At 42.5% G+C, this 27,112-nt stretch overlaps 1 protein-coding gene across 1 annotated transcript in view; it reads left to right on the top strand.

Annotated features, from left to right (window-relative positions):
• PSPC1 (paraspeckle component 1) overlaps positions 1–27,112 on the top strand; it is a 315,433-nt gene that overhangs the window by 198,193 nt on the left and 90,128 nt on the right. The window contains exon 7 of the mRNA XM_085621553.1: positions 10,891–10,948. Within this exon, the coding sequence (XP_085477679.1) occupies positions 10,891–10,948 (58 nt within the window). The remainder of the gene's footprint in view (positions 1–10,890; positions 10,949–27,112) is intronic.

The following is a 27,112-nucleotide window of genomic DNA, read 5'->3' as shown; positions in this document are numbered from 1 at the left end:
AGGGAGGGTGTAGTGTCAATTAGTTTGAAGAGTGGCAATACATCACAAGACACAGATGGGTCTTGTATACTGTTCAGAATAGCTATTCTCTCCGCTTCAAGTCTGCCCCTCCTACCGTCCCTCTGGTAAAAACATTATGGTACCAGCTAGACCTCTTACAGTCGGAGGTCAAGGCTCTAATGCAGAAAGAGGCAATAGTGGAAGTTCCATGTCATTAAAGGGAGTTGGAAATCCATTCCCTCTATTTTCTAGTAAAAAAGGACTGAAACTAGTTTATACCCATCCTAGATCTGAGAGTACTAAACGAATACATATGCAGAGAAAGATACAGAATGTGCGCCCTTCACCAAATCTATCCACAACTACATCAAGGAGGCTGGATGTGTGTAAAAAGACTGTGGGCTGGACCCCCAAAAAACGTTAAGCTTTTAAATGACTAGTATGATAGTAACAGATTGAGTGGACAATGAGCTGTCTAGTTTCCCGGGACAAAGAAAGCAAGGCAGTGCAGAAAAGGAGTTTGTCAAATGGATACTGCTCTGCATCAAGATCCGCTATGCACTGGCAAACATGTAGCCTCTGGAGATGTGGAGTGCCAATCCTCACACAGGTCACTCAGGACTGCTGTGATGTGATGGGCTGAATGCTACAGAATTCGTAGGCTGGGTGATAGGCATTAGTGTAGCCCTCGGGCATCACACCTTGTTGAGGTCCACAATGTCTAATCTTCACTTATGCCCTTTGGTTTCTCCTTTTCTAGTCAAAAAAGCTAACTCAACCCTCCATCGGTTTCAATAGAGCAGGACCATGGATTACTCTTTGTGCCTGTCCGCCCCTCTGCAACAGTTCCATCATCAGTTTTGTTCCCTTTGTGTCAACCATATGGGCTTCCAATTCTGTGTGCACCAACCTGTGGGGCCAGTTCAGAAAATTCCTCCACCATTTCATGGCCAAGGCCGTGGATCCCAAAGACAAGGTGGACAACATGGGCAGCCAGCAGTGCAGGCTTCTGCTTCGCCAGCTGCGGCAACTGCAAAACCCGTTTAACATGTCCTTTGAATTACAGAGGCACCCTTTCAGAGGCAGGATCCATCATTTTCTCCTAGGGAGTCAGCAGTCACTTAGGATAAGTGGATTCTTCAGATTGTCCATTGGGGGCTACACTCTTCCATTTATCTCCGCCTCTCTTCCCTTTCCAGCACCCTTAGGACAGCTGACTGATAACCATTTGACTCTATTGTAGTGGAGGACGCTGTTCCTTCTTGCCATAGGAGCCTTAAAGACTATCCCAGCATCAGCCCAGCCATTTTTAATGCTATTTCATCTGGGCACTTTCCGGTAGAGTAGAAGAAAGATTCTATAGTCCCCCTACTAAAAAAAAAAAAAACCCCACTCTTTCGCTAAGGGTACCTTGAATTACAGGCACATGTACAGACTTCACTTAGAAAGTGATTGAAAAGGCCATTAACACTGAACTGTCCTCCTTTGTTAATCAAAGTAATCTTGGACCCCTCCCAATTTGGCTTTCGTGCCCACTATAGCACAGAACTGGTGCTTTTTTCGGCCACCGAGGAGCTCAGGCGGACGCTAGATGGAGGGGGCGAGCACTGCCGTTATCCTCCTGGATTTATCAGCGACTTTTGATAGTCAATCAGGAGCTGCTGCTGGACCGCCTGGCCTCCATTGGAATCTGGCATAAAGCGCTCTCCCTGCTGGGGTCCTTTCTGTCTGAGCAGTGTCCGCAGGGTGAGCTTGGCAACTTTGTCTCCCCCATTCTCATTGCCTTGTGGCGTCCCTCAGGGATTTTCCCTGAGCCCATCACTTTTTAAATCTTTGTCACTCCTCTGGCCTAATTGATAACGTTACGGATTTGCCCTTGTCTCATTCGCTGACGATACTCCGATTATTGTCTCTGTGAGCCGTTCACCCAGCTGTACAGCCACCAGATTTCATGACTGTATTAACCACATAGGCAGCTGGATGACAGACAACTGTCTGAAACTTGATTCCTCGAAAACCGAGGTCCTTGTATTTGGTAATAATCCCTCCATCTGGACAGACAGTTGGTGGCCTATCCAACTTGGCTCCTTATGAACGCCAGTACCTAAAGCAAATACCAAGCTCTCATTTAAAGCACAGATCAATTCCGCCACTTCGGTCTGCTTCTTCATTCTTAAAATTCTCAGGAAAATACTTGGAGTTAAGGAAAATTGTGATATCTGTACTGATATCATCAAGGCTGGACTACTGCAATCCTCTGTTTACCAGCGCTTCAAAACTCAGTATCCAGAAACTACAGACTGTTCAAAAAGCTGTAGCAAGAGTACTTTTAAGAATCTCAAAATATAACTGTGTCCAAAGCCCTAGTTAATCTCTTCTGGCTGCCGGTTGCAAAACAGATCCAGTTCAAATCTCTCTGCATTGCATTCAAATCATTGAACAATCTAGGGCCAATGCAACTGGCTAACCATTTTAAACCTTACATTCCTGGAAACTCCCTCAGATCAGCCGAGCTCGGCAATCTTGTCATCCTGAGAATAAAAAAGGCCAGGTTGGGGGTGGGGGGGTTGTTTGGTGGGGGTGTAAGAGCTTCACCAATACAGCAAACTGTGGAACTCCTTACCAACATTGCTCAAAAAAGAGAAAGATCTGCTAAAATCTAGAAAGTGTTTAAAAACATGGCTGTTGGGGAATAACGCCTAATCTATTTGAGCCGAATCTATCTGCCACTGCTAGCGCCTAAACACTTTAGGGTATTGTGCGTTTTATAAATACATCAGAAGAGTGCACTGGCTGTGATTCCTGCCATTTTCTTGTGCCGACGAACGACTGAAACCTTTGTCCTTCCACAAAAAGGCATTGAGAGGACGAATTCAAGGTGCTCACCATAGCCCAGTTCTTGTCTACCCTTGACTGACTGGATGATGATCGTGCCGGTTTATCCACATCCTGTCCTAGAAGTCCAGACGCTATCTGGGTTCATGGATGAGTAAGAGCAGTTTTATTCTGCTGCTCACGAAAGTGATGGCAATGGTTGCTGCATGTGTTCGAATGTTGGGGGGGGGGGGGGAGGGCCCTTCCCTACTTTGCCGAGTGGCTGTGGAGAGCTCGCCCCAGGCAGTTGTCACCCACTTCCAGACTATGGCAAACCTCTTAACCTCATTGAGGTTGACTGCAATATGCTGAAGTCACACCCGACTATTTCTGAGGTGCTCCCCTTTCATTAGAGGTATTCTGGACACAGTGCAGTTTTATGCCTTCCTGCCAGAAAGATTCCAGGACATTCGAGCTATGATCAAAGGTTTCATCCTTTATCTGGAGCTTATTGTGGTGTGTTTTGTTGCTACTGAGATTTTTGGCCTCCTCCATCCTGCTGCTTAAGCATACCGGATGGTATATGTAAACTATGCAGTTGAACCTAAATTCCCAGTGGGCACAACATTCGGAGAACCTATCTGATTTTGTCAAGATTTCGAGGGAGACTGTAAACGACTTGGCAGTGGTGGCTGCAGAACTGTGATTCTGTCAGCAGCTGACCTGTCTCCTTACCTCTGGCACCGAGCTAACAGTGAAGACGGATGCATCACTCCTGGGATGGGGAGGTTATCTGTGAGAGGTGGAGATCAGAATCTGGATTTTGGCATAGGCCCTGCTCCACATCAACTTGTTGGAGCTGCAGACCATCTGTTTGGCGTTAAGATTCCTTCCTGCCATCCATCGAAGTGAGGATGGTACATGGACCAACATGTGAAAGTGCAACAAACAGGACGAATTGGGTCGGAAGCCTCTGGAAGTAGGATCACCATAGGAGTTTCTTGGCTGCACTTTTCCTGGCGAGATCTCTATAAATGCCAGAGTGGATAAACTATGCCACCCATGCCTAGCTGATCACAAATGGCATCTACATTTGGATGTTGTGCAGGGTATCTTTCGCGAATTGGGACAACCTTGGCACAACCTACTCGCCACCTTTGAGAATCCACAGTGTCAGAATTTTGCTTGATTGTATTCATGACTGCTCCTCCTTGGAGGCGCATTGCACCTAGAGTGGAGCCCGAGACTTCTAAATGCCTATCAAGTTTGTAGTTTAGTGCAATAGTCAGCAGATTGACTCACTTCAAGCCAAACTATGTGATGTTTTGTGTTGCCACTCTCCCAGACTAGAACTTGCTTTGGGCACAGTTTGTTATTTTTCTGCTCTTTTGAAGTTTGTGGGGCTTCCGGACCATCTCTTTAAATCGCCTGTTGTGATGCATTTTTTTGAAAAGTTTATATATTTCTGTCTGCACTCTTCATGCCTCAATTGGACCATAACTTCGACCTCACTTTCACAATCCGTATGCCATTTAAAATGCGGCACATCTGTATTTTTCTTCTCCTAACTCTAAAGACCGTTTTCCTCATCCCGCTAATGGTGGTGCAGTTGGTGAGTTGGCTTCAAGTGCACAGTCGACTCATCCTACACAACAGCCTTTCGAGAAAAGCGGGTGTTCAGAACAGGGTCTCCCAAATTGGTAACTCTTTTTTACATCCGGCAAAACATCACCCTCCCGACATTCTTTGCTCCTCCTTGCGCCTCTGAAGAGGAGAGCCTTGATCGGCTGGATCTGAAGAGCTCTCAGCATCTACATTGATTATATTGGGCAACATTGTTTGAATAATCAGCTTTGTTGTATTCGCTGGAGCGAAGATGTGCAGAGAAGTTTCTCCCTGGATTGTTCTCTGCATCTAAACCTGGTATGGGTTTACTAAGAAGCATCCTCCAGAAGTATTGCAGGCTTATTCCACCAGAGCTAAATCTACTACCAACACGTTAGCATGCAGAGTGCTTGTTCTGAACATTGCCCAAGCTGCTACGTGGGTGTCTGTCCACATGTTAACAAAGCACTACTATATTTTTGCAGCCAGATCTGTCAGGAGGGTCACTTTGCCCAATAGGTCTCATGGGACCTTTTGATTTGAGCCAGTTCTGGCTTACCACCTGGGCAGTTCTGCTTGGGTATCTATTGAAAAGGTGAGATCTGCATCTGGAAGTATCTCACGGAATAACCAGTTACTTACCTTCGGTAATGCTCTTTCTGGTGGATGCTCTGTCCAACTGCACATTTCTCACAGACCCACGTGCCTCCCCATTCTGTGAACTCTACTCTTCAGCATCTAAAACTGTCCCAAATCTAGAGATTTTCACATTGGTCAGGAGCAGTCTGATGTTGAACTCTACATCTGGGGTCGTAGACAGCCTAGAAACCAAGTGATGTCAGTATGTATGGTGTTGTTTAAATGTAGCTCCTCATGTCACTTCAGTGGCAGTGTGCAGGGGTACTGCTTGAAGATTTCTGGATCCAGTCTGGTTCCTGGGGAATACTCAAAAGGTGAGTAATCTGCAGTTAGAATGTACACCTTGGATAGGTATTTAACGCTCCGGCTGCCATAAGACCTCCATCACACACGAAAATTAAACTGGATATGGTGGGATGCAAGATGAAAAGTTCAACGTCCACTCAATGACATTGCCAACTTCAATGCGATGTTCAATAGATTTTCACATCAAATGAGGGATGGGAGCACACTGCCTCACCTCCCAGCACAGTTCGCCCCTTAGCATTGTGGTAAATGCAGTTCACAGTGATTTCTTACTTGAATTCTAGCTGTAGTGGTTCACCAAAGTTGGTGCAGGTTAGTGCTGTGAATCTCTAGACACATCCGTCTTCAGTAGAGATAAAAAACGAAGGTGAGGCAGTGTGCTCCCATCCCCCATTTGTTTGAAAAGGCTCCCTTGAGCCACTGAGCTGACGAGCTCTTGGCGATGCACCTGTGCGCCAGAGAGAGGTACTGAGACCTGAGAGACTATGGCAGCCTTTCCAGCAACCCCAGAAGGAATTTTCGTTGTTTATCTCTACTGAAGACTGATAATATCCAGAAACACATGTCTAGAGATTCACAGCACTAACCTGCACACACTTTGGTGAACCACTACAGCTAAAATTCAAGTAAGAAATCACTGTGAACTGTATTTACCACAATGCTAAGGGGCGAACTGTGCTGGGAGGTGAGGCAGTGTGCTCCCATCCCCCATTTGATTGAACCATGGTACCCAACACTGCTGGAACTATCAGTAGTCCCACACCACAAACTACACCTCTCCCCACGCCTCTTTTAACACAGAACCGTGGAGAGATCAGACACCCTGACCCAGCACAGCTCCACCTAGCAATCTGGCTCCTCTCCTGAATTCTTAGAATTTGGTTACCTTAACCTACCCCCTGACTGCATGAATGTTATCAAAGAGGCTAGACGCCCCACCACTAGAGCCTGCTATGCAGCCAAGTGGAAAAGATTTGTAATATACTGTAATAACAGCATCAATCCTTTAGATGGGTCTATTCAACACATCATATGTTACCTACTACATCTTCACAGGTGTCATCTAGCATACTCATCTATTAAGTTACACCTCGCTGCCATAGCAGCTTACTTACAAAATAGACAACACTTGTCATTATTTAGGGTACCTGCCATTAAAGCATTTATGGAAGGCCTTAAAAGAATCATTTCTCAACAGTGTGGAATTTGAACATTGTCCTCACAAGGCTAATGAGCCCTCCATTCGAACCTCTGCATAAATGCGAACTACAATTTCTTATATGGAAAGACGCTTTCCTTGTGGCCATTACGTCTCTTAGAGTCCGCGAGCTACAAGCTCTAACTATTCAAGAACCATTTTTAGAACTCCATCATAACAGTGATTCTCAGGACAAATCCCAAATTCCTTCCCAAAGTCATCTCTCCTTTTCATCTCAGTCTGAGTTGCCGGTATTCTTCTCACAACCACAGACAGTCTCAGAAAGAGCTCTTCATACTCTAGACGTAAAAAGAGCACTCCTTTATTATACTGACAGGGCAAAACCTTTTCGCAAAACAAAACAGCTCTTTGTATCCTTCTCACCACCGCAAAAAGGCAATCCCATATCAAGATCCGGGATCGCAAGGTTGATTGTCAAGTGTATACAAATTTGCTACCACAAAGCAAAACCTACATCATCTATTCCCCCCCCCTAAAGCCCACTCTACCCGAAACATAAGGGCTTCAATGGCATTTCTAGGGAACATTCCCTTAGATCTCTGCAGAGCAGCTACATGGTCTACACCGAACACATTCACAAAACACTATTGTGTAGATGTGCAAGCAAAACAAGCTAGTGTGGGTCAAGCTGTACTTAAAACACTATTTCAAACTAATGCAACAGACACTGGTAATCGCCGCTAAGGAGGAGTACTGCTATGCAATCTATGCATAAGTGTGTGATCTACAGCTCATATGCCTCGAACGGAAAATGCTACTTACCAGTATGCATCTGTTCTTGGCATGTAGAGCTGTAGATCCACACACGCCCACCCACCTCCCCGGCTACCTTTATCTGTTCCAGTATTATCTTATTTAGATACAACATACATGGACATCTTTCTGTTTCTTACAAAACTCCATTATTTCCCTTCTTGGCGAAAAAACAATGTGAAGATGGAGTCGATGCCCATGCGCACTATTGTCCAAAGGAGGAGCCACCTATCCTGTGACTTCCAAAGACTTTCCAGGTCAACAACAAAGTGCAAACATCCGGCCCAACACCAGACGGCGATCTATGCGTAAGTGTGTGGATCTACAGCTCTACATGCCAAGAACTGATGCATACTGTTAAGTAGCATTTTCCTTCCATGCTTTCAATATCTTTCTGGCTGCGGTCCCCTCTGCAGTGCTTATGCAGTGAGCATGCATGGGTTCGGAGCCCCTTAAGGGCATGAATACTTTTCTATTCATATTGTTACTTGGCTTCTACTCCAGGTTGTCAGGCTAACAGGGATAATTTATTCCCATGCTTTTTAATTTCTTATGACTTATCTGTGGTTTCTTCGACAGATTTTTTATTTATGGAGTGTTATTGCTCACCTCAATTTTTATAAATATCCGGTCTTTTTCTCTTGTTCTAGACTGGTTTTGTTTGAATTAGAGGCTCTTTAATGGTCTCCATTCTGAAGTAAGGATTCTGCGGCTAAATGAACAAGTTACTTCCCTTCGGTAATGCATTATCTGGTAGAGACGGGATCTCGCCGCAGATTCAGTCACAGACCCCATAATCAGTCTCATGGGGGTCAGGGTACCTCGACCCTGGCCTCTACTATCCCCATTAAGTTTTATTTTCCACCCTGGGAACCAAGTCCCAAATTAACAAAATGGTGACCACAGATTTCCTTTCAGTTTGTGGCCAGCCAACCACGGCATTGCTGTTGGCCGGTGGATCCCGGATCTGCATATCTAGATTTACATAAATCTTTTTACTTCAATTACTCAAAAACGACTGAACAGATTTACTCCAAATTACAAAAAGCGCACTTTCTGGACCAAGATCTAGCTTTCTGCCAAATTTCGTTAAGTGGTTTGGGCTGTAGTCGTGTATAAAATCTATTATTGGGAAATATTGCAGAAGGGTAAAACACGTTTAGGGACAACCCTCCCTCTCCCCCCTTTTCTTTCTATGCCCCTGCTTGATGGATCACCCCCGATTCTTTCCAGACAATAGATCAAGTGACTGGTAAATTGGTTTTGAAAATTTCGTCAAGATTTATCATATAGTGCCAAAGTGATAAGCAAAACAAAAAACACTTTTCTGATGGAAGCTAGGTCCTAACTTTAACTACCTTCGGCCATAGCCAGTAGGTAATATATATGATAAATCCAAAGAGATGGGTTCCCAATCATACCATGAGTAATTCCTAATGTTGTTTTTTTTTTTATATATACAATGGATCCTCTAGGCTGACAATCTGTTTTGAATAAGAATAAATAGTGCCCCCCTCGTGCACTTGTAACATAATGCCTAGCTACTTGTCCACAGTTTATCTTTTTTTTGTTCGTAAAATCGACATCTAGGTCGGTCTCTTTTGAAGCTATGTTTAGTGTGTGTGTGTGTGTGTGTGGCAATACTTGAACTGGGGTTTTCGGAGTAGCATCGTAGTACAGACACTTTTCTGATTGGTGTTGACAAAATGCTAGTCTGTGTGTTGAGTATTTAAGGCGACACTCTTACTTTGACTCATAGTTGCTCATGTTGTTATAGTTTGTGGATCTGGGGATTGCAACTATTTGAGTCCTTAAACTTTATCCCTAGGACCCCCACTCTTTTTCAGAGATATCTTTATTATAGACACTCTTACTTTAACAAAGCACATTAAAGACTGGGTCACGGAGTGTTTAAAATGCAGGAGCCCAGATTATGCCAATATCTGGAATTGATCTTCTCCGGCCCAGTTAAGATCATTTATGTACCATAGAAGAGTTCATGCATTGTATATGGTCAGATGTGATCCTCACACTGGTGACTTGTATACTACCTTGCCTTTCAGGATTTTTGTTAGACCAGTGTTTCGTTATGAAATAGGACTTGAACTCTGCAGACTGCGCCGCCGCTTGTGCTTCTGCAGAGATTAAAGTTTCCGTTCTGTGTTATTAACCAGATTCTTTCAATATGTTTGAAACTTTCCATCTATTTTGTTAGTAAACTCTGTGCCTTCTCAAGAATGTCAAAATTATCACAATGGTGCAATTCCTAAAATGTTTAATGCCACATAAAATATTGTGATTTATTGAACGATATTGGGCGTTGACGGTTTGATCAAGGCTGCTTTATTGGCAATACCATATCTGTCTACTTAAATGTCATCCCCTTGATGTGAATGCAGATTCTTTGGAGAGTACTTTGAAAATTACCATTTTGTCCATCTCACAAATCCAACGTACTTTTTGGTAGAAATTTGTGTAATGTAAATTGTGAAGCTTTATGTGGTTAGTACAATTAACGGTCTTGTTTGCAGTATTAATGTACTGCACACAAAAAAGAGTTAAGTGCACTATACAAGGTAAAGCTGATCAGTCAACTTATGTACAAGTATATAAATATTCTCTTTTTGAATTAAAGCTGTGAAATTGAGTTTAAATATGCAATGCTCGATGTCTACTGTTTTGTAATAGTTCAGTATCTGAGGTACTGCAAGGTAAGTAAGGGCTTCAAGAAAAGGCTTTGCTTTTCACTTTTGTCAGTTCAAATGTATACATTGTCTGCAATAACGTCGTTAATTTTGTCAGAATACAGAGGAACAATGTCTGAGCTTGTAAGTTGCCTGGTAAGCTAGTGTACTCTGCAGAGAATGTCACCTCATTATTAAGCTTGCTGGATGAAGTGCTGGTAGTTTGCATAATGTGTTTGCTGGTTGGTTAATATAATTTGGGAATGACCTGCTACATTGCTCGCTCCTTCATTTTACCTGATTCGACATGATGTATGAGTTTAGTTTTGTTAATACATTTGTGTAATTTGTCCATTTTTACGCTGACAAATTTATAGAACCCGATGGGTATTTTTGAAATTGAATTCCATTACTGGTGGTGCCCAATAGATTTTATAATAACGCATTATTGCGTAAATGGAACTAACTCAACTAAATTCAAAATTGTAATCTTTATTTTTTTTTAATCCATTCATTAAGCTGGAGATACTATGTGCCTTAACTGGTTAAGGCATCTCTACGATTCTGATGCAGAAACTTTAAAAATTGATTGTTCTAGATCAGCATCTGAAAATGTTTAAGCAGTAATTGGCTGTGTGGTGATTTAAATAGTCCTTCAGTATAAAGGTGCTGAACTTTTCAAAGGCTTGATGTTTAGTTATTTCACTAATCTCATATTTTCAATTCAGACCTAGTTTTTTCACTAATCTGTCATATATGTAATTGATGTAAACCTGTACGTTATGTAATTTTAGCTACTGTGATTTTGGGAATAAAATTATTGCTGTAAATAAATGATAGGTTGACAATGAAAACTGTGTTTGCTTTCAGAGAGAACAGGAAATGAGAATGGGTGATATGGGCCAGCGTGGAGCAATAAACATGGGAGGTAGGGTTTTGAAGTAAATGTATTTGAGGCAACTTTTCTGATTCTGTAAATATTGACGGCTTATGCACAATGACAGAAGTTACATCTATGAAGTATTGTGAAATTGAGTTCTGTTGGTGAATTTCAATATTGAAACTATTTTTCCACATTCTATGCCATGTTACTGCATCTGAGAAGTGGATGTTGACTTTTCCATGTGTTACGATTGTATGTGGAATAGGTATGTCTTTTCTTTGATCAATCCGTCTTAAAACAACTCCACAAAATCTTGAATACTCGTTCTTTTTGGTGGAGCATAGTTATAGTCACCTACATTGTTCTTTTATTTTTTTCTTTGCACTCGAACAAACCTCACTGTTTATACTTTTTTTTATTAAACATATTCATTCTATTTTACCTTTAAAACAAAAAAAACTCCTCTGTATAGAGATACTTGCAATGTGTCATGCACTTAGGTTACTGGTAAGCAGCTGTTGCTAATAAAGCTGATCCGGTATAATCATGGAAGAACTAACTTTGCCCTAAACCCCAATAGTTCCTGCAACACTAATCAAGACCAGACTGTATGGGGACTGTTGTAACCCACTATAATAAGGATAAAAATACAACCCATCAGTGGCCAGACTCCTAGTCATGCAGTGGCTGTCTTTCCTTTGAGCTCCGTTTCAGCTGTTCACACCGGTTTCTTCTGATTTGGCCTAGATTACTTCATTCATTCAGTATGTCATTATTGGTTGTCTGAGGGGATCCAACTAGGTATAAATGGTAACTTGAAAAAATTCACTGCATACCCGCAGAGGAGAGCTGGAGATGCTGACTATGCGGTTCGCTGCGCTAAACCTTAGGATCTGCTTTCTAGCATGTTGCTGAGCTTGCAGGAGCGTAGAGCTAGGACAATAAATCAGAAAACTGATTGAGCTACTGTGTACTACGAGATTGACCGCGACACTCTGGCAGACAAACTTTTGTACACTGACTGAGGAGGCGTGATACTGCGTTGGGCCCCCTGCAGTGAATTCTGAAGAGCAATGGATGAGTTTATACTTAATGGCACTATCATTTTAGTGGGGTGGTGCCCAACTAGGCAGAAAAAGGAACAGTGGCATAGGAGAAAATAAACAGTAAGAAAATGAGGGAGTGGGACAAAAACTGAGTATTTTATCCCAACAATTGGCCACCCCTAACTGAATACCCCACTGAATCAGTAGTGGCGAGACCCTACATTCTAGCAGTTTTACAGAAGGAGAGGTGCCTTATGGTCACACTGTAGGATATAAAGAAATGGTATGTTTTCTACAAAACTAAAATAGTTGTAGTAGAAGAACACTTTTGAGGGGAATTCATTAGACCGTTAAAAATAACAAATGCAGTGAAGAGCCATTTATGAGAAACAAACCATAACACAATTCCAAAAAGATGCAACTGCCCCGATCTATGCGAGTGGAAATGTAGTAGTTCTTAGAAACAACACTTGAGCTAGTGTAATCGGTATGTTAGCACTGCAGTTCGATGAAGATGTTTGAGACATGCATGTTCTTCAGGTTATTTTTGGTCCAGCATTCGATGCTTCATTGCTAAGCAGTTGAGTGAAAACAAGTATTTATTGTACAGTAATCATCCGTTACATTTTCCTTTTGCTACAACCAATCTTCCTTGGAAACAAGGTTGTGAAATGTGATCACATCGTGATGCCGACTTCTCTTAAAACTCTTGATAACGTCTTGGAGAATGCTGCTGCATAGTACTAGTGCAAAGATTAAATGTGGAAAGTCTTCTGGTAGACTGCTGCTACAATGTGGGGTGGTTTGCTGCAGCAGAGGAGTAATGCTTCTGGGTAATGACAGTTCACTGAAATAAAAATTTAAGTTTTTCTTTCCAATCCAAGTGCATGTTCGTCAAAACACCCCTTATGAGCTCCACCAAACTTCCCAGTTAACCATGCATAGTACCCAACTTCTACTGTGCTTGCTTTGTGCAGTTGGTACTACACATTATTCTAGGCCTTAGGTTGGTCCCAACTACATCCATTGAGTGCTCAGAGTTCACCACGCTGCCCACGTATGACTTCTCATGTTGCTTCTTAGACCAGTTTATTCACTGCTTTGGTTAAATCATGACATTGCCAACAATATTTCCCTTGCAAGCCAGTGGTGGTAGGGAATTAGTAGACAGCAGCCCTGCAAGCTCTTCGCCGACATTAGTTTGAAGATTTCCTTCCAGCGTAAAGGAAATATGCACTTATTCATATTTGATGTATAGTGGGTGGATGGTTTAAATATTGTGTTTACAGATGGACTGAATACATTGTCGTTCAAATGTTTTACTTACGATTTATACTGGGGAATGCAGTTATTGTATACCGGGACATTACAAAGTTCTGTATATAGCAAGGCGAATATGGTACTAGAAGTCAATTATTTATTTGCTTGATCACTTGGTTCCAGAGGCAAACTTGTTTAATGTAGACTTGTATTTAAAAAAAAAAAAAAATGGAACAGCCATGCTTTCATGTTGAAACCAGATTGTGCTTTTGCACCATTGCTTCAATTTTAGTTCAAATGCCTATGCATTCAGAAATTTGTAAAATATTAAGTGCTAGGGCTCTGACCAGGAGGCCACTGTAGCTTGCACCATTCATCACCCTGGTCATCGCTGCCAAAACTATTAACCATCTCTCTCGCATGTAAATGCGACAGTTCAGATAATTCCAGGTCCCCAAAGCTGAAGGAATGGCTGGGGAGGTAGGTATTAGCAATTTTAATGTATATTGTAGTCCTAAACGACCGTTGTTCTGCTCATCTCTAAATTAGATATGGCGCCTACATGTGGTGGACTGTTCTAAGTATGGCGTTGACAATTGGGTTCCGAGTGCCGGTGCTGAGCACCAGAAAGCACCAGCTCAAATTAAGCACTGCGGCCCCAGTAAAATATTAACTGGCTAACACGTACTACATTTCATGAAGCTTTGGTGATGACTTTTTATTGGTCTATTGATATTTAACATTCCACAAGCGTAGAGTGCTCCTGAGAAAAGCAATGAAGTCCTATAGGTAAATTTCCTTGAGTGAAGTAGAAAGCTTGCAGTGGTGGGTCCAGAAACCTAGAATTCAGCACTAATTTCACAGTAGGTGTACACAGAGAACATCTTTATGGTAGATCAGCATGTCATCGAAGATTGATAAGCCACTAACTTGACTGGACGTGGGAATGTGACAGATTCGTAGTTTTTCTTTTTTTAATCCAGTTTAATCAGAGCATTTATTATGCACACAAGTCTACCATTGTATAGCAGCCCTCGTTCAGAATGATAATTGACACGTGCTCCCAGTTCTGTAGTAGGGGATCTCTGTGTATAGTCATAATCTAGTGAATAGTCCCGCCCATGTGCGTGGACCCCGGAGCAATAAAAAATAATCTCTAAAGGTGACAAATCATGCAGACCTGCATACACCTTTAAGAGAGAATTTAATTTAAAGACCGATAATGCAGCCTATACCCACAGGCTATACTGTCCAGTACTTCAACTAGAATTCCACCAACATCCACAAACAGCACTGCCTGTCCAGCTTTTCTCCACATAGGAAAAAACCCTGCCTCTACCAGCAAAAGCCTCTGGAATGATAGAGAGGAAGGAGTGGACAGACAAGCCCCATAGGCTGCCATTATGTGGCTTAGAACAGGATACTGTGCCTTTAAGAAAACTTTCCAGATTTCCAGAACTTTCCCCAGTATCCCAGAATGCCCAGCAGGTCCCATTTACTTTCAGTTCTTTTTTCCGGCTCCTGCTAGCAGGACCCTGGAGCATTGAGCTCTCCCCTTTTCAAGGGTTTATTGTAGTTTTTGTCAATTTTTGTCACTTTTTCAAGTGCTTAGTGGCTGGCACTGTCAACATGCCTGGCTTGTTCGACAAGTGCCCGGAATGTGGTAGAAAGAAGGCTAAAACAGATCCACACGAGGTGTGTATAGGTTGCCTTCCCCAGTCCCACGTGCCTGAAGACTGTGATATCTGCCACTCGTTCTCAGCCAGGACCCTGATGGAGAGAATGAAGATCAGGCTTCAAGTCCTGGAGGAGAGAAGGCTGAAGGCACCAGGTGGGTCTCGCAACCTCTAAGCAGTCCATTTCTCGGTGGATTGTGTCCTGCATACAATTGTGTTATCAAAAGGCTAATAAGACCTTAGGGGGTAAACCTAAGGCTCATTCCACCAGGGGCAAAGCTGCCACGACTGCTTTGCTGCGTAATGTTCCGATTGCGGAAATCTGCAAGGCGGCCACTTGGAAGTCGGTCCATACCTTTGCTGCGCATTACTGTCTGGACACAGATGCCAGGGCAGATGCTCAGGTTGGGCAGGCTTCGCTGCGAAATTTGTTCGCACAGTAGTGGTATTGTCTTGTGTGTTCTCCACTGCTGTTGTTGTGTGGGGATGGGCTTGCCATTCTATTCACTAGATTATGACTATACACAGAGATCCCCTACTACAGAAGGAGTAGTTTCTTTTCTGTAACTCCAGTTCTGTAGTAGGGGTATCTCTGTTATAGTCCTAAGCGCCCGCCCTCCTCCCCGGTGGAGAGATACTTATTCATATGTAGAATGCTACAGGTCTGGCGTGCTACGCCTTCAAAAAGAACTGAAAGTAAATGGGACCTGCTGGGCATTCTGGGATACTGGGGAAAGTTCTGGAAAGTTTTCTTAAAGGCACAGTATCCTGTTCTAAGCCACATAATGGCAGCCTATGGGGCTTGTCTGTCCACTCCTTCCTCTCTATCATTCCAGAGGCTTTTGCTGGTAGAGGCAGGGTTGTTTCCTATGTGGAGAAAAGCTGGACAGGCAGTGCTGTTTGTGGATGTTGGTGGAATTCTAGTTGAAGTACTGGACAGTGTAGCCTGTGGGTATAGGCTGCATTATCTGTCTTTAAATTAAATTCTCTCTTAAAGGTGTATGCAGGTCTGCATGATTTGTCACCTTTAGAGATTATTTTTTATTGCTCCGGGGTCCACGCACATGGGCGGGACTATTCACTAGATTATGACTATAACAGAGATACCCCTACTACAGAACTGGAGTTACAGAAAAACTACTCCTTCCCTATTCTCAAGTGTACTGACATCTTTTTTTTTTTTTTATTGGGCTGCATGATTGAGAAAGCTCAATCTAACCGCCCCCCACCCTCTTTCCCACCAAAGAAATAAATTCATAGTCCATTTTGTTTTATATTCCTGGGGTCTCTTTAAAAGTTACTTTTGACCTACTCCCTTTTTTTTTTTTTTTTTTTAAATGGTCAGTTGTAAAAGATTTTCTATGCAGTACATCCACCTCGTTTGCTCAGAATAGTTTTTTGTATGAAATATATCTTCTTGACTTGCGAAGCATGTTAGCAAAAATAGTTAAGACAAAGTTAATGCGGCGTGACACTTGGAGCGCACATGTAAGGAGAATACTTACACACGTTGCGTGTACATTCACTGCTTGCCTTGTTTGCATCTGCATGTGGCATCCTAAGATGATCATTACAATGATTTACTCAAACTTTTTAGGTGAAAGATTAAATATTACCGGGCACATAAGTATGATGATGATTGTGAATATTTGAAGATCACTTTCAGGAGTGCTTCCCTGATAGGCCATAAACTTCAACACGACTATGTTGGTACTCCGATCTTCCTAAATGCATTTATGTAATCAAAATGTTGTTTATATTGAGCAAAATCACTCGCCCAACATTATTGAAGTAAAGCAAGACTAATTCATGCATCTTTTAGTAATTTAGGGTCAGAAGTACTCCGATACTGGTCACAACTTAAGACCTGAATTTTGTGAACCGAAATGTATACTAATAGGCCAGTTCAAAAAATAGAGAATTTCAGGGGTTGGCACAACGGCCTGCCTAACTAATATTAAATAAGCAGTGCGCAATTTGGGACCCTTTGTGAATGAATATATGACCGGGATGGTGGCCTGCAATGTACAGCAAACAAACATCCCTGTGATTGCATTTCAAAACGGAAAACTTTTGGTTTGTATATAAAGATGCTATAGTTCATTAAAGGAACTAGGGCTGCTTAAAAGAACGCTTTTTCCTGCAGCTGCAATCCCAGTTTACATAGTGAACCCTTCCCTTTTTCAGTTACCTCCCTAACTTGGGAGTTGGTGACTAAGCAGTGGTTTGCCACCTGAATTACAGTTGCAAACCCTTGATACTTAAGTATTGATACACTATTTGGAAGGCACACCCAAATGACCCTTCCAAATGGAGAATCTGTAAATCCTTCTACACCCTTTTTAGGTCGAGCCTGACCCAGCGTTTGAGCTGGTCTGGCGGAGACCTTATGCAAGGAGGGCTTCAAAAAATGCTACCGCCGGCTACAGCATGCAGTGCATGTGGGCGCGCGCTTGCGCTGCAGGCCGTGGCCGGCAGTAGCATTTTTCCCCCCAGCTTTTTTCTTTGTAAAGAAATAGATGCTTGTTTCTATTTCTTTACTGTTGCTATAATCGGGCACCGGCGCGTTACTTTTAATGTTTAAAATAAAGCGCCGGTGCCGCGATTATAGCAAAAGTAAAGAAATAGAAACAAGCATCTATTTCTTTACAAAGAACAAGCATTGGCATAGTCAATAGGTCTTGCTTTTGGGACCTTATAAGTATTTATTTATGCAGCACAATTTCTTTGGTGCAACAACTGTTGCATGGCTAAACACTTACAAGGTCCCAAAGGCGAGACCTATTGGCTATGCCAATGCTTGTTGCCTTTACTAATTGCAAAATGGCCACTAATCTATTTTGTACATATGTTCCTTAGTTGGCTTGTTTTACTAACTAGAAATAATACCATAATATAGAATTGTCTATTTAGGCTGTGTGTAGTGATACATTATCCCTATGAAAAAAAGTCTGGCATTGACATGCGCGATCAGCCATCTCTGTTCGTTGTAAGTCGTATCAGGCTCATCCTTTAATAATTTGGGGTTTTAGTTATATTACCGTCTTTGGAGCAAGATATGGCTTGTTGGTCTAGCCTGATAGGTAGCTCTTTGCCTAGGTCTTGTAATTAAAAAAAATATATATATGTGTGTGTGTGTATATGTATGTGTGTGTATATATATATATATATATATATATACACTGAAAAAACCATAGGTTTCACACACGTTATAGTTAGGAATTAGCATTTAAAAAACCTTGCAAATTCACTGAAAAAACCATAGGTTTCACACATGTTATAGTTAGCGGAAATTTTACTGATAAAAAACCAATGAAATTCCCCCGTTATAGTTAGTGCAGGCAACTATAACTCACGCGACCGCAATCCTCTGCTGATGCTAATACTGTATTTAGACACTTATTTGCCCATGTCTTCCATACATTTTTAGCTATACATATATTACAAATATTTTTTTTTCATAAAGACACATATGTCATCAGCAGAAGATTGCGGTCGCGTGAGTTATAGTTGCCTGCACTAACTATAACGGGGGAATTTCATTGGTTTTTTATCAGTAAAATGTCCAGCTAACTATAACATGTGTGAAACCTATGGTTTTTTCAGTGAATTTGCAAGGTTTTTTAAATGCTAATTCCTAACTATAACGTGTGTGAAACCTATGGTTTTTTCAGTGAATTTGTACGTTTTTTTAAATGCTAAGTTACTTTACGCCATTCGTGGCGTGCGCGCCCACTTAACGCAGTTCGTTCCGTGCGCGTACGGTGCGCTTCGCGCACCGCGCGCCCACTTTACGCAGTTAGTGCCGTGCACGCACGGTGGGCCATGTACGCACGATGCGCTTCGCGCACCGTGCGCACATGGAGGACATATGATGCACTTCGTTTTGAAAGGTAATATTTTAATTTTTCGTAAATGTTATAAGCCATGCACAAATGGTGCCCTTCGGGCACCATTTGCACACGGGGTGGAGAGAGTGTGGATAATTTTTTTTTAATTATTTTTTTAAAATTTTTTTTAGTTTATCTCATCTCGAATAAGCCATGCACAATTGGTGCCCTGCGGGCACCAATTGCACACGGGGTGGAGAGAGTGTGGATAATTTTTTAAAATTTTTTACCGTACGCGTACGGTAAGCGTAATCGGCGAAATTACCGAAAAAATAAAAATTCCGTTTTTGGCCTTGGGGGATCTTTGGGGACTTCCTCAACATGACTATGTGTGTGGGAGCTGTCTAAACAGCCCCTTTACATGTTTTTGGGCTTTATATTTTAGAAATCACTCTCAGTGCGAGAGAGAAAATGGCGGCCGCCGCTTCCTGGTTTCGGCCGATTCGAATGTTTACTAAGATCTAAGAGCCAATCAGAATCGCGCACGCCACCGTACGGTAAGCGTACCGTAAGCGCACCGTAAGCTGGCTCAGATATATATATTGATTTTAAAGGCTATTTTCTCAGAATCTACTGAACAGATTTACACCAATCCTACAAAAGGCACTTCCTTGACCTGAGGACTACCTCTCTGCCAAATTTCTAGTAATTCTGTTCAGCCGTTCGGGCTGTAGCCCTGTCTAAAGGTCCTATGGAAAAATGCATGGGAAAAACGTGTTTTGGGACCCCCCTTATCTCAGCCCCCGCTTGACGAATCCCCCCGAGACTTTCAGGGTAGGAGCGGAGCATAGCGCCCCACCTATTTTGAAAAATTCGCGAGGATTCGTCGACCGGCGCCAAAGTTATTCAAAATAGAATGTTGCGGATTTCCTATGGAAACGTGGTCCTAACTATAACTACCTACTGGCGACCGCCAGTAGGTTATTTATATATATATATATATATATATATATTAAAATACACACTAGCTTTAGCCCACTTCTGCTATTGGCTCGGTTGCCAGGTGAGAGACCACATGTTGCCTTATCTCATGTGCTCATTCTCCTGAAAATGAGCGCACTTCTGTGTCATGGCTGTGCCTGCTCAGTTTAAATTGTAAGTAACTCTCTGCCTCTTCTTCCTCAACCAAGCTTTGCTTTCCCAACACTTCACGTATGATGAGCTTTTATTATAACAATTGGCAAGCGAGACCATGCCGAGTTGCAAAGAAATGAAAAACTCTTCCCAGGTGCTCTTGCGTTTTTTCAGTATTATCACAGGACCCATATAAAGCACACACGCCCTGTAGAAATGAGCCTTGTAATCTAAAATGATTTATGTACACATCCTGTCACAGACCTACCCCCATAAAGCAGAGCTTGGCCACCCTATTTACAAAGCAAAATACGAAAGCAGATACTTTTCAATAAAAGACGGAAACCTAGATTGAAGTTAGTAAATATATACTATTAAATACATTTCCTTTGCTTACTCTGTTTATTTCCTGGACTTATTGTCACTGAAATAGTTCTTCATCCCCTCCTTTCCTTCCTCTTTTTTTGCTTCTCTCTAGACACTCCACATCAGACTGGCATTTAAAATAGAGGTGCGGAAACATGGAAAACGACAGGGAGAATGCCCCAAGACGCTTCACATTAGACATACGTTTAATATTGAGAATGACACACAAGCCTATGCTCAGCAGTAGAGCGACCAAGCACGTCCGAATGCAGTGTTGTGCATGCATTGCGTCATGCTTTTTAATCTGTTACGGGGCTAATACATCGGACCGTACAAATGACTCCCTTTAAGTCATTTAAGTGCCCGTCACATATGGCCTCCGCCATTTAAATGTTTACAACAGGTTAACCATAACTGCCTTGAGCTGCAATGTAATGCAAAGTTTGTTTCGTATCGTTTTGGTGTCTTTAATTGTCTTTACGTATCGGCCATAGGATGTGGTTGAGTACCGGAAAAGGCCTGGCTAATTTACAAGCCAAATTCGAAGATAACCGCTTTCTGGGATATTGGGTTCTAAATCTGTTCTATTATTATATATAAGCTAAAACATAGAATTGGCTTTCTGTGAATTTGTACCACTTTTTTTTTTTTTTTTTTTTTGGTCGAGCCTGCGTGAGCAGCATGTGCTCTCACTTGAAAAATGCTGTTGTGTTCGGTAAGGTACTCGCATCCTGCCCATTGATTACCTTTCGTTGGCCCCTATGGCCCTCTTCTTTACTGTGTCCTAGTTGGCCAGTGTGTACCTTGGCGTCGCTTCTGTTTCGTCTGGGGCGCATGTCCTAACCACAGATTTACTGGTTTCAATTAGTCTTCCTCGCCAGTCCCGCTCTGATTTAGGTACTGTTTGTTAATCTTTCTTCAGCTCCCTCCTCGCCCGCCGTTATTAATGTTTCTTTCAGTTATATAGTGTTAACTTGTTAGTTTCTTTATCTCGTTTTATATAGAGCTACCTTGTTTCCTAACCACGACATCAATCGTAGAACGAATGATGGTGATGCATTTCATGACTAATCACAGATAACAAAATCTATGCAAGCATAATAAAATATTTCATTAATGCATTTTACTGCCATTTGTAATTAAAAATAAGCTTGTATAAATCATCATCGTATTCAGATTGGTTTCAGCACAATATTATACAATTATCTAGCTACTCTAGAGTAATAAGGAAATGCAGGTTGAGAACTGGACTTAACACAATAAATGTAAATGTGTATGTACTTGTATAGCGCACTGCCACCCCCAACGGGGGTATCCTGGCGCTTTTACTCATACCGCTGTGGAACCCTTCCTGGCATTTCCCTGTGAAATGTCCACTCCTGGGCACCTCCATGGTGAAGCTAGGCATCCCAGCGCTGCTGGGGCCGTTGTGGAGATTAAGCAAGTTATTGCCCAGAGTTGCAGCGTGGGACCCATGATTAGAATAGGCACCGAGGCGAGAATTATCAGGTCCGAGGAAATTGAATCCAAGACCCGCCGAGGCAGGGATTGAACTCTGGTCCCGGGCCAGAACTCTGCATCCGGGTCTGCCGCTCTAACCATTGAGCCACACTTCTGGACTAAACACCGTGCACTGTGTGTCCTCTAGGTGGTAACAGCGTTCCAGACATAGCGTCGGAGCGTCACGAACTGAGAGTTTCACATTTATGCCGGAATTAAATGGAAAATATAACATGGATATTTCTGCAGAATCAAGTTCTTCAAAAGAGTAAACCTTAATGTAAGGAAAATGTATAAACTACGTACTTCTATAGACCCCTTTTCAAACGTTATTAGGGTCGCCACATACAATACTTGTTTTGTCCTGTAATGTGTTTCTGTACACTAGAGTACTCTTCATCTTACATTAGGTCCAGGAATAAAACCAGATTTTGGGTGGGTCGCATGTTCTCGCCAGTTAAAGAATTCCAAATAGCAGTGTTCCTGGTTCTTAAATAAAGTTTGGACCCAGCCATATGCAAATCAGTCTTGACCCTGTGCCTCATGGGAACAGTCCAGACCGAACTGCCAGGCCAGGTCCTCCTTGGACCGGAAACGAGCATCCTGGGACCGGTTTCAGGGTATGTCACCCTTCAGCCAGGCTAGCTTGAATCCAGTAGCACAGTGAGCAAGGGACTGGGCATACTCATCCCACTTAGGGCGAAAAGTGTTACAGCAAACAAACCGGTCCTATGATGCTTGTTTCTAGTCCAGGGAGCACCTGGCTTGGCAGTTTGGGCTGGACTGTTCACATGAGGCACAGGGTCAAGACTGATTTGCATATGGCTGGGTTCAAACTGGAATGGCATGATGAGCAAAAAAACAATGGTTTTAGGCCCAGATCTCTGTACTGGGGTGAATGTGTGACATTGTTCTGCATTCTGTCCAACAACTGTTTTTCAATTGTCACGCCGAGTGGGAAGGGTATGCCCAGACGTGGGTCTCATGCTCTCCAGGCCACTGGAATCAAGCTATCCTGGCTGAAGAGGGGTGAAACCCCGAAACCGGTCCTAGGATGCTTGTTTCCTGTCCAGGGAGGACCTGGCTTGGCAGTTCGGGCTGAACTGTACCCATGAGGCACAGGGTCAAGACTGATTTGCATATAGCAGGGTTCACACTGGAACGGCATGGTGAGCAAAAAACGATGGATTTAGGCCCAGATCTCTGTACTGGGGTGAACGTATGACATTGTTTTGCATTCTGTCCATCAACTGTTGTTTTTGCAATCTTAAAGGGCATTACTCTGCACTACTGCACTCTACGCTACTACACTCTAAGTTGCTGTACTGCATTGTGCACCACTGTATGCTACTGCACTCTGTGCCACTCCACACCACTCTGCACAATTCTACTCCACTCTACTCTGTGGAACTGCGCTCTACGTCACTATATTCTATGCCACTGCGTTCTATGGAACTCCACTATGCGCCACTGCACTCTACTATAATCAACACCACTGCATTCTATGACACTGTATTGTACGCCGCTGAATTCTATACTGCTGCACTCTATGTATACATTTTTCTATGACACTACTCTGCAGCACTGCAATGTCTGCCACTGAATTCTGGCACTGCTCTGCACTACAGCACTTCATGTCACTGTACTCTACTGTACCACTCTACACCACTGCACTCCTGCCACTGCTCTCTATTCCACTCTACGCCACTTTACACCATTATCACTATATTCTATGCCACTGGACTCTATGCCACTCTACCTCACTCTACTATGTACCACTCTAATCTACACCGTGCCATACTATGAAGCTGCATTGTATGCAGTGGAATTCTTTGCCGCTGTACTCTACACCACTGTACTATGCAACACTTTATGCCAATGCACTCTACACCAGTCCATTCTACGAGGCTCTTTGCCGTGCCGCTCTACGAGGCTCTTTGCCGTGTCGCTCTACGAGACTCTTTGCTGTGCTACTCTGCGCCGTGCCACTCTGCGCCTCTCTTCGCCGCTCTTTGCCGTGCTGCTCTGCGCCGCTCTATGCCGTGCCGCTCTGCGCTGCTTTATGCCGTGCCGCGCCACTCTATGCTGTGCCGCTCTCGGCCGTGCCAAACTGTGCTGTGCCACTCATTGGCGCTCTCGGCCGTGCCACTCTGTCACTCTCATCTGACACTAACTTTTAGCCATGCTGAATAGCCGCCACGCTGGTGTACAACATGGCAAAAACGCATTGGCACAGCCAATATTTCCTGTATATGCAGGAACTATTAGCTTTGCCAATGCTTATTTTTTCCCTCTCGTATCTTTTAAATTAGATTTTGTTTCTCTGAGAAATAGTCTGGATTAGGCTTGCTGCAGCATGTATAGTGTTTGGACACAGTCGTGTTAATGTGCTTAATACACTTAAATTCAGGTGGTTTACAGGTATTGTGTAGAATATGGGTGCGACTGTACGGAGATCCCTTTTACTGTGTTAAAGTCAACTGCTGTGTACTTAAACGAGTGGGCGACAGGAGTACTTCTTTTTTGGTGAATAATATCTACTCTCTAGGTTTTCACCTTTGAGTGATGTTTGCTGTAGACTTCACTATTTGGAAACCCTTTGTTAGATTCAAGTTTAATTTAATACGTTTTTTTTTTTTTCTCAAGTAGTGTCTGTTAACCAACCAGACACTGTTATATGGAGAAAGTAAGCTTCTGATCATCTGCTTCATCAATCCCAAACATTTGACTTGTGAGGTTTAAAACTGAATGTCCGTGTTTTTTGCTTTGTTTTTGTCAACTTAGTATTTTCCTTCGGTTCGTGTGTACTGTGAGGTGAGACTGAAATAAGTTTCTTATTATAGATGGCAATAAATGTTCATTGCATTCACTTGTATTGTGAAATTTACATTTTTACCATCCTGGCCTTTTTGCAGGTCCACTCCATTTTCATTCTGAAAAGGTCATTTATAAATTTTCATCATTAGGCTAAACGCTGTGCCGGAATGTGCCACAAACTGCTTTTACATAAAGTGCAGACACAATTAGGTCACAAGCAGTACATAAACGTCATTGCAGCGTTTGGATTAACAGCAAACTGCATATGTAGATGGGCCCTTACATTTTTGTAATGCATAGCTATCCTACCTCTTTAAAAGAAATGTTTCATTCCATATATATATATATATATATATATTATACTAACAATTTTTCATAATTCGACGTTACAGTTCTGTAGATTACATATGATCTTGGCATTATTGCGATGGTTGTCCTGCTTACTGGCGTTAAGGCTTTTATATTGACAATGGAAAGCATATGTACGTTAAATTTAAAACCTCTTTTTAAAACTAATAAACCACGTTTAAAAACGGAATCTATTTTCACGGCGAACAGGCCACAATGAAGGGAAACTAATATAATGCAACAAAATTATAAAGTTTTCATTGCTTTACTTGTGAAATATTCCACAAATCTTGCTATTGGCAAATGTTCACATTTGTGGCTGAATTTGATGAACTAAATTAAAGTGGATATATTAACCGTTTCAGTGTATGTAGAACAAAAAAATTATTCGTGGCCCCTTCCTGTGATTGTACTTCCCTTACTTACTTCAGTACTTAGTGACTCACAACAATAGCATTTAGACTCACATCCAAAGATATTTTTTTTGTTACTCACTATATATGATTGTACTATTTTTTAGTTCTCTTGTGTGTTTTACATGTTACTTCTTTGCATTGCTATAGGTATGTTTCACAGTTGGCCATTACCTTTCCTTTGTTATGATGCACTTGCGGTAGAACAGTCATTTAGTGTGTCCTAAGTAACATATCTATCAATATTGTGTTATGTGCACCAACATAACATTTGACTTCTGCATGACACACGGCTTACACATTCTTTATATTAACTTCCCTACATTATGACCCATGTAGTAAATAAATCCAGGTTAATCTACTTTTGTTTAAGGACCGTCTCATAGACTTTTAGTACTATACCATTATCTTGTGTTTCATCGCTGGTCCACCCCCATCTGGTAAAATGATGGTGCGGGGTATTGCAACCACTGTTGGAAATATGTATCCAGAATAATTTAGTTTGAACCTTTCAAAAACCTGTTTTGTTATCTGTTTGCATTTAGCCAAATATGTTTCCAGCTCCAAACAGTTATTTATCATACCATGCAATCCAACCCTGATCTGCACCTATTGCACTGGCTCCTGCTTCAAGCTGAGTTGCTAGAGTGCACATTCTGTAATGGAGCATGTCTGCCAGAGATATAGTTTTATATTGTGGTTCTTGTTACCAATGCACATCCTGCAATGTTTTTCATTACTGTTTGCGACCTTTTGTAAAGGATACTACCAAACTGGAGTTCGAAGGAGTGGAGTGTTGTGGTTAACATTGCCTTTAGTAATTATTAGATGTGATCTTATGGAAACCTGTCCCAGGGAAACCAGGGGATGCAGACCTAGTAATCACTCTTTTTTATTTTTTTTTACATAGTAAAGTATGGTACGTAGCCATAGATACATTGGACCATTGATAGTGTGCAGCTGATGGGTGGGAATAAATGATAAAAAGGGTAGTCTGAGTCAAGCATGTTGTGAGAAGTAACCTTAACTTTTGCAGAGTGAATCTTTCTGGATTCACTATGCTGTGCGTTATTTCGCCATCTCGTGGTTGGGTCCGGAATTGTCGTGTTTTTAAAAAAAAAAAAAAAAAAAAAAAAAAAATTATTCGTGGTCCAGGTGGGTGTCTGCATACCACCATTTGGTGTTGTGATGTCGACGCGCTTCCTGCGGAAGCTCCCACCTTTGGTCGCCATCTTCAGATTATTTTTTCCTGCCGTTGTGTCTGGGTCGTCAACGAAGGAGCTCCAGAACTTTGGAGATAAGAAGCACCGTAAAATCACAGAGAAATCACCAGGAAATTGACAATTGGCTGCCTCACAGCGGGCCAGCTAACCGGAACGATGAGGAAGGAGGAGAACAGCAGAAACTTCGAAGTTCCACGGAGGATGCGCACACAGGGGGCTCCCTGGGCGCAGTAATGGACAAGACTCGGTTCACATTTTGCGAAAATTGCTGACATAAATACGCACAGAAGGACCAGCATCCAGTCTGCAATCTCTGCCTGCCGCTCGACCATCGAAGCGAGGACTGAAACGCATGCTCTGCGTTCAAGCCAAAGACACTAAGAGTGTGAGAGAGGCAACGAAGCGCTAACTACGCCATGCAGGGGCAAGAGGCACCTCCATCACTCCGGGACTTGGGCCTCTTCAGTGGAGAAGAGGACAACATCGCCAAAGGCCCAGAAGACGTGACGGAGGTCGAAGGAGGTGAGTCGTCGAACCCCAGGCCCTCGACAGACACTGAGTGAGTCAAAATCCTCCCACAAAGGAGCATTGGCGTT

Source organism: Triturus cristatus, chromosome 8 (genome assembly GCF_964204655.1).
Source record: "Triturus cristatus chromosome 8, aTriCri1.1, whole genome shotgun sequence".
NCBI classification, from domain to species: Eukaryota; Metazoa; Chordata; class Amphibia; order Caudata; family Salamandridae; genus Triturus; species Triturus cristatus.
The sequence above is the reverse complement of the archived record's forward strand: the minus strand, read 5'-3'. Positions and strand labels throughout refer to the sequence as shown.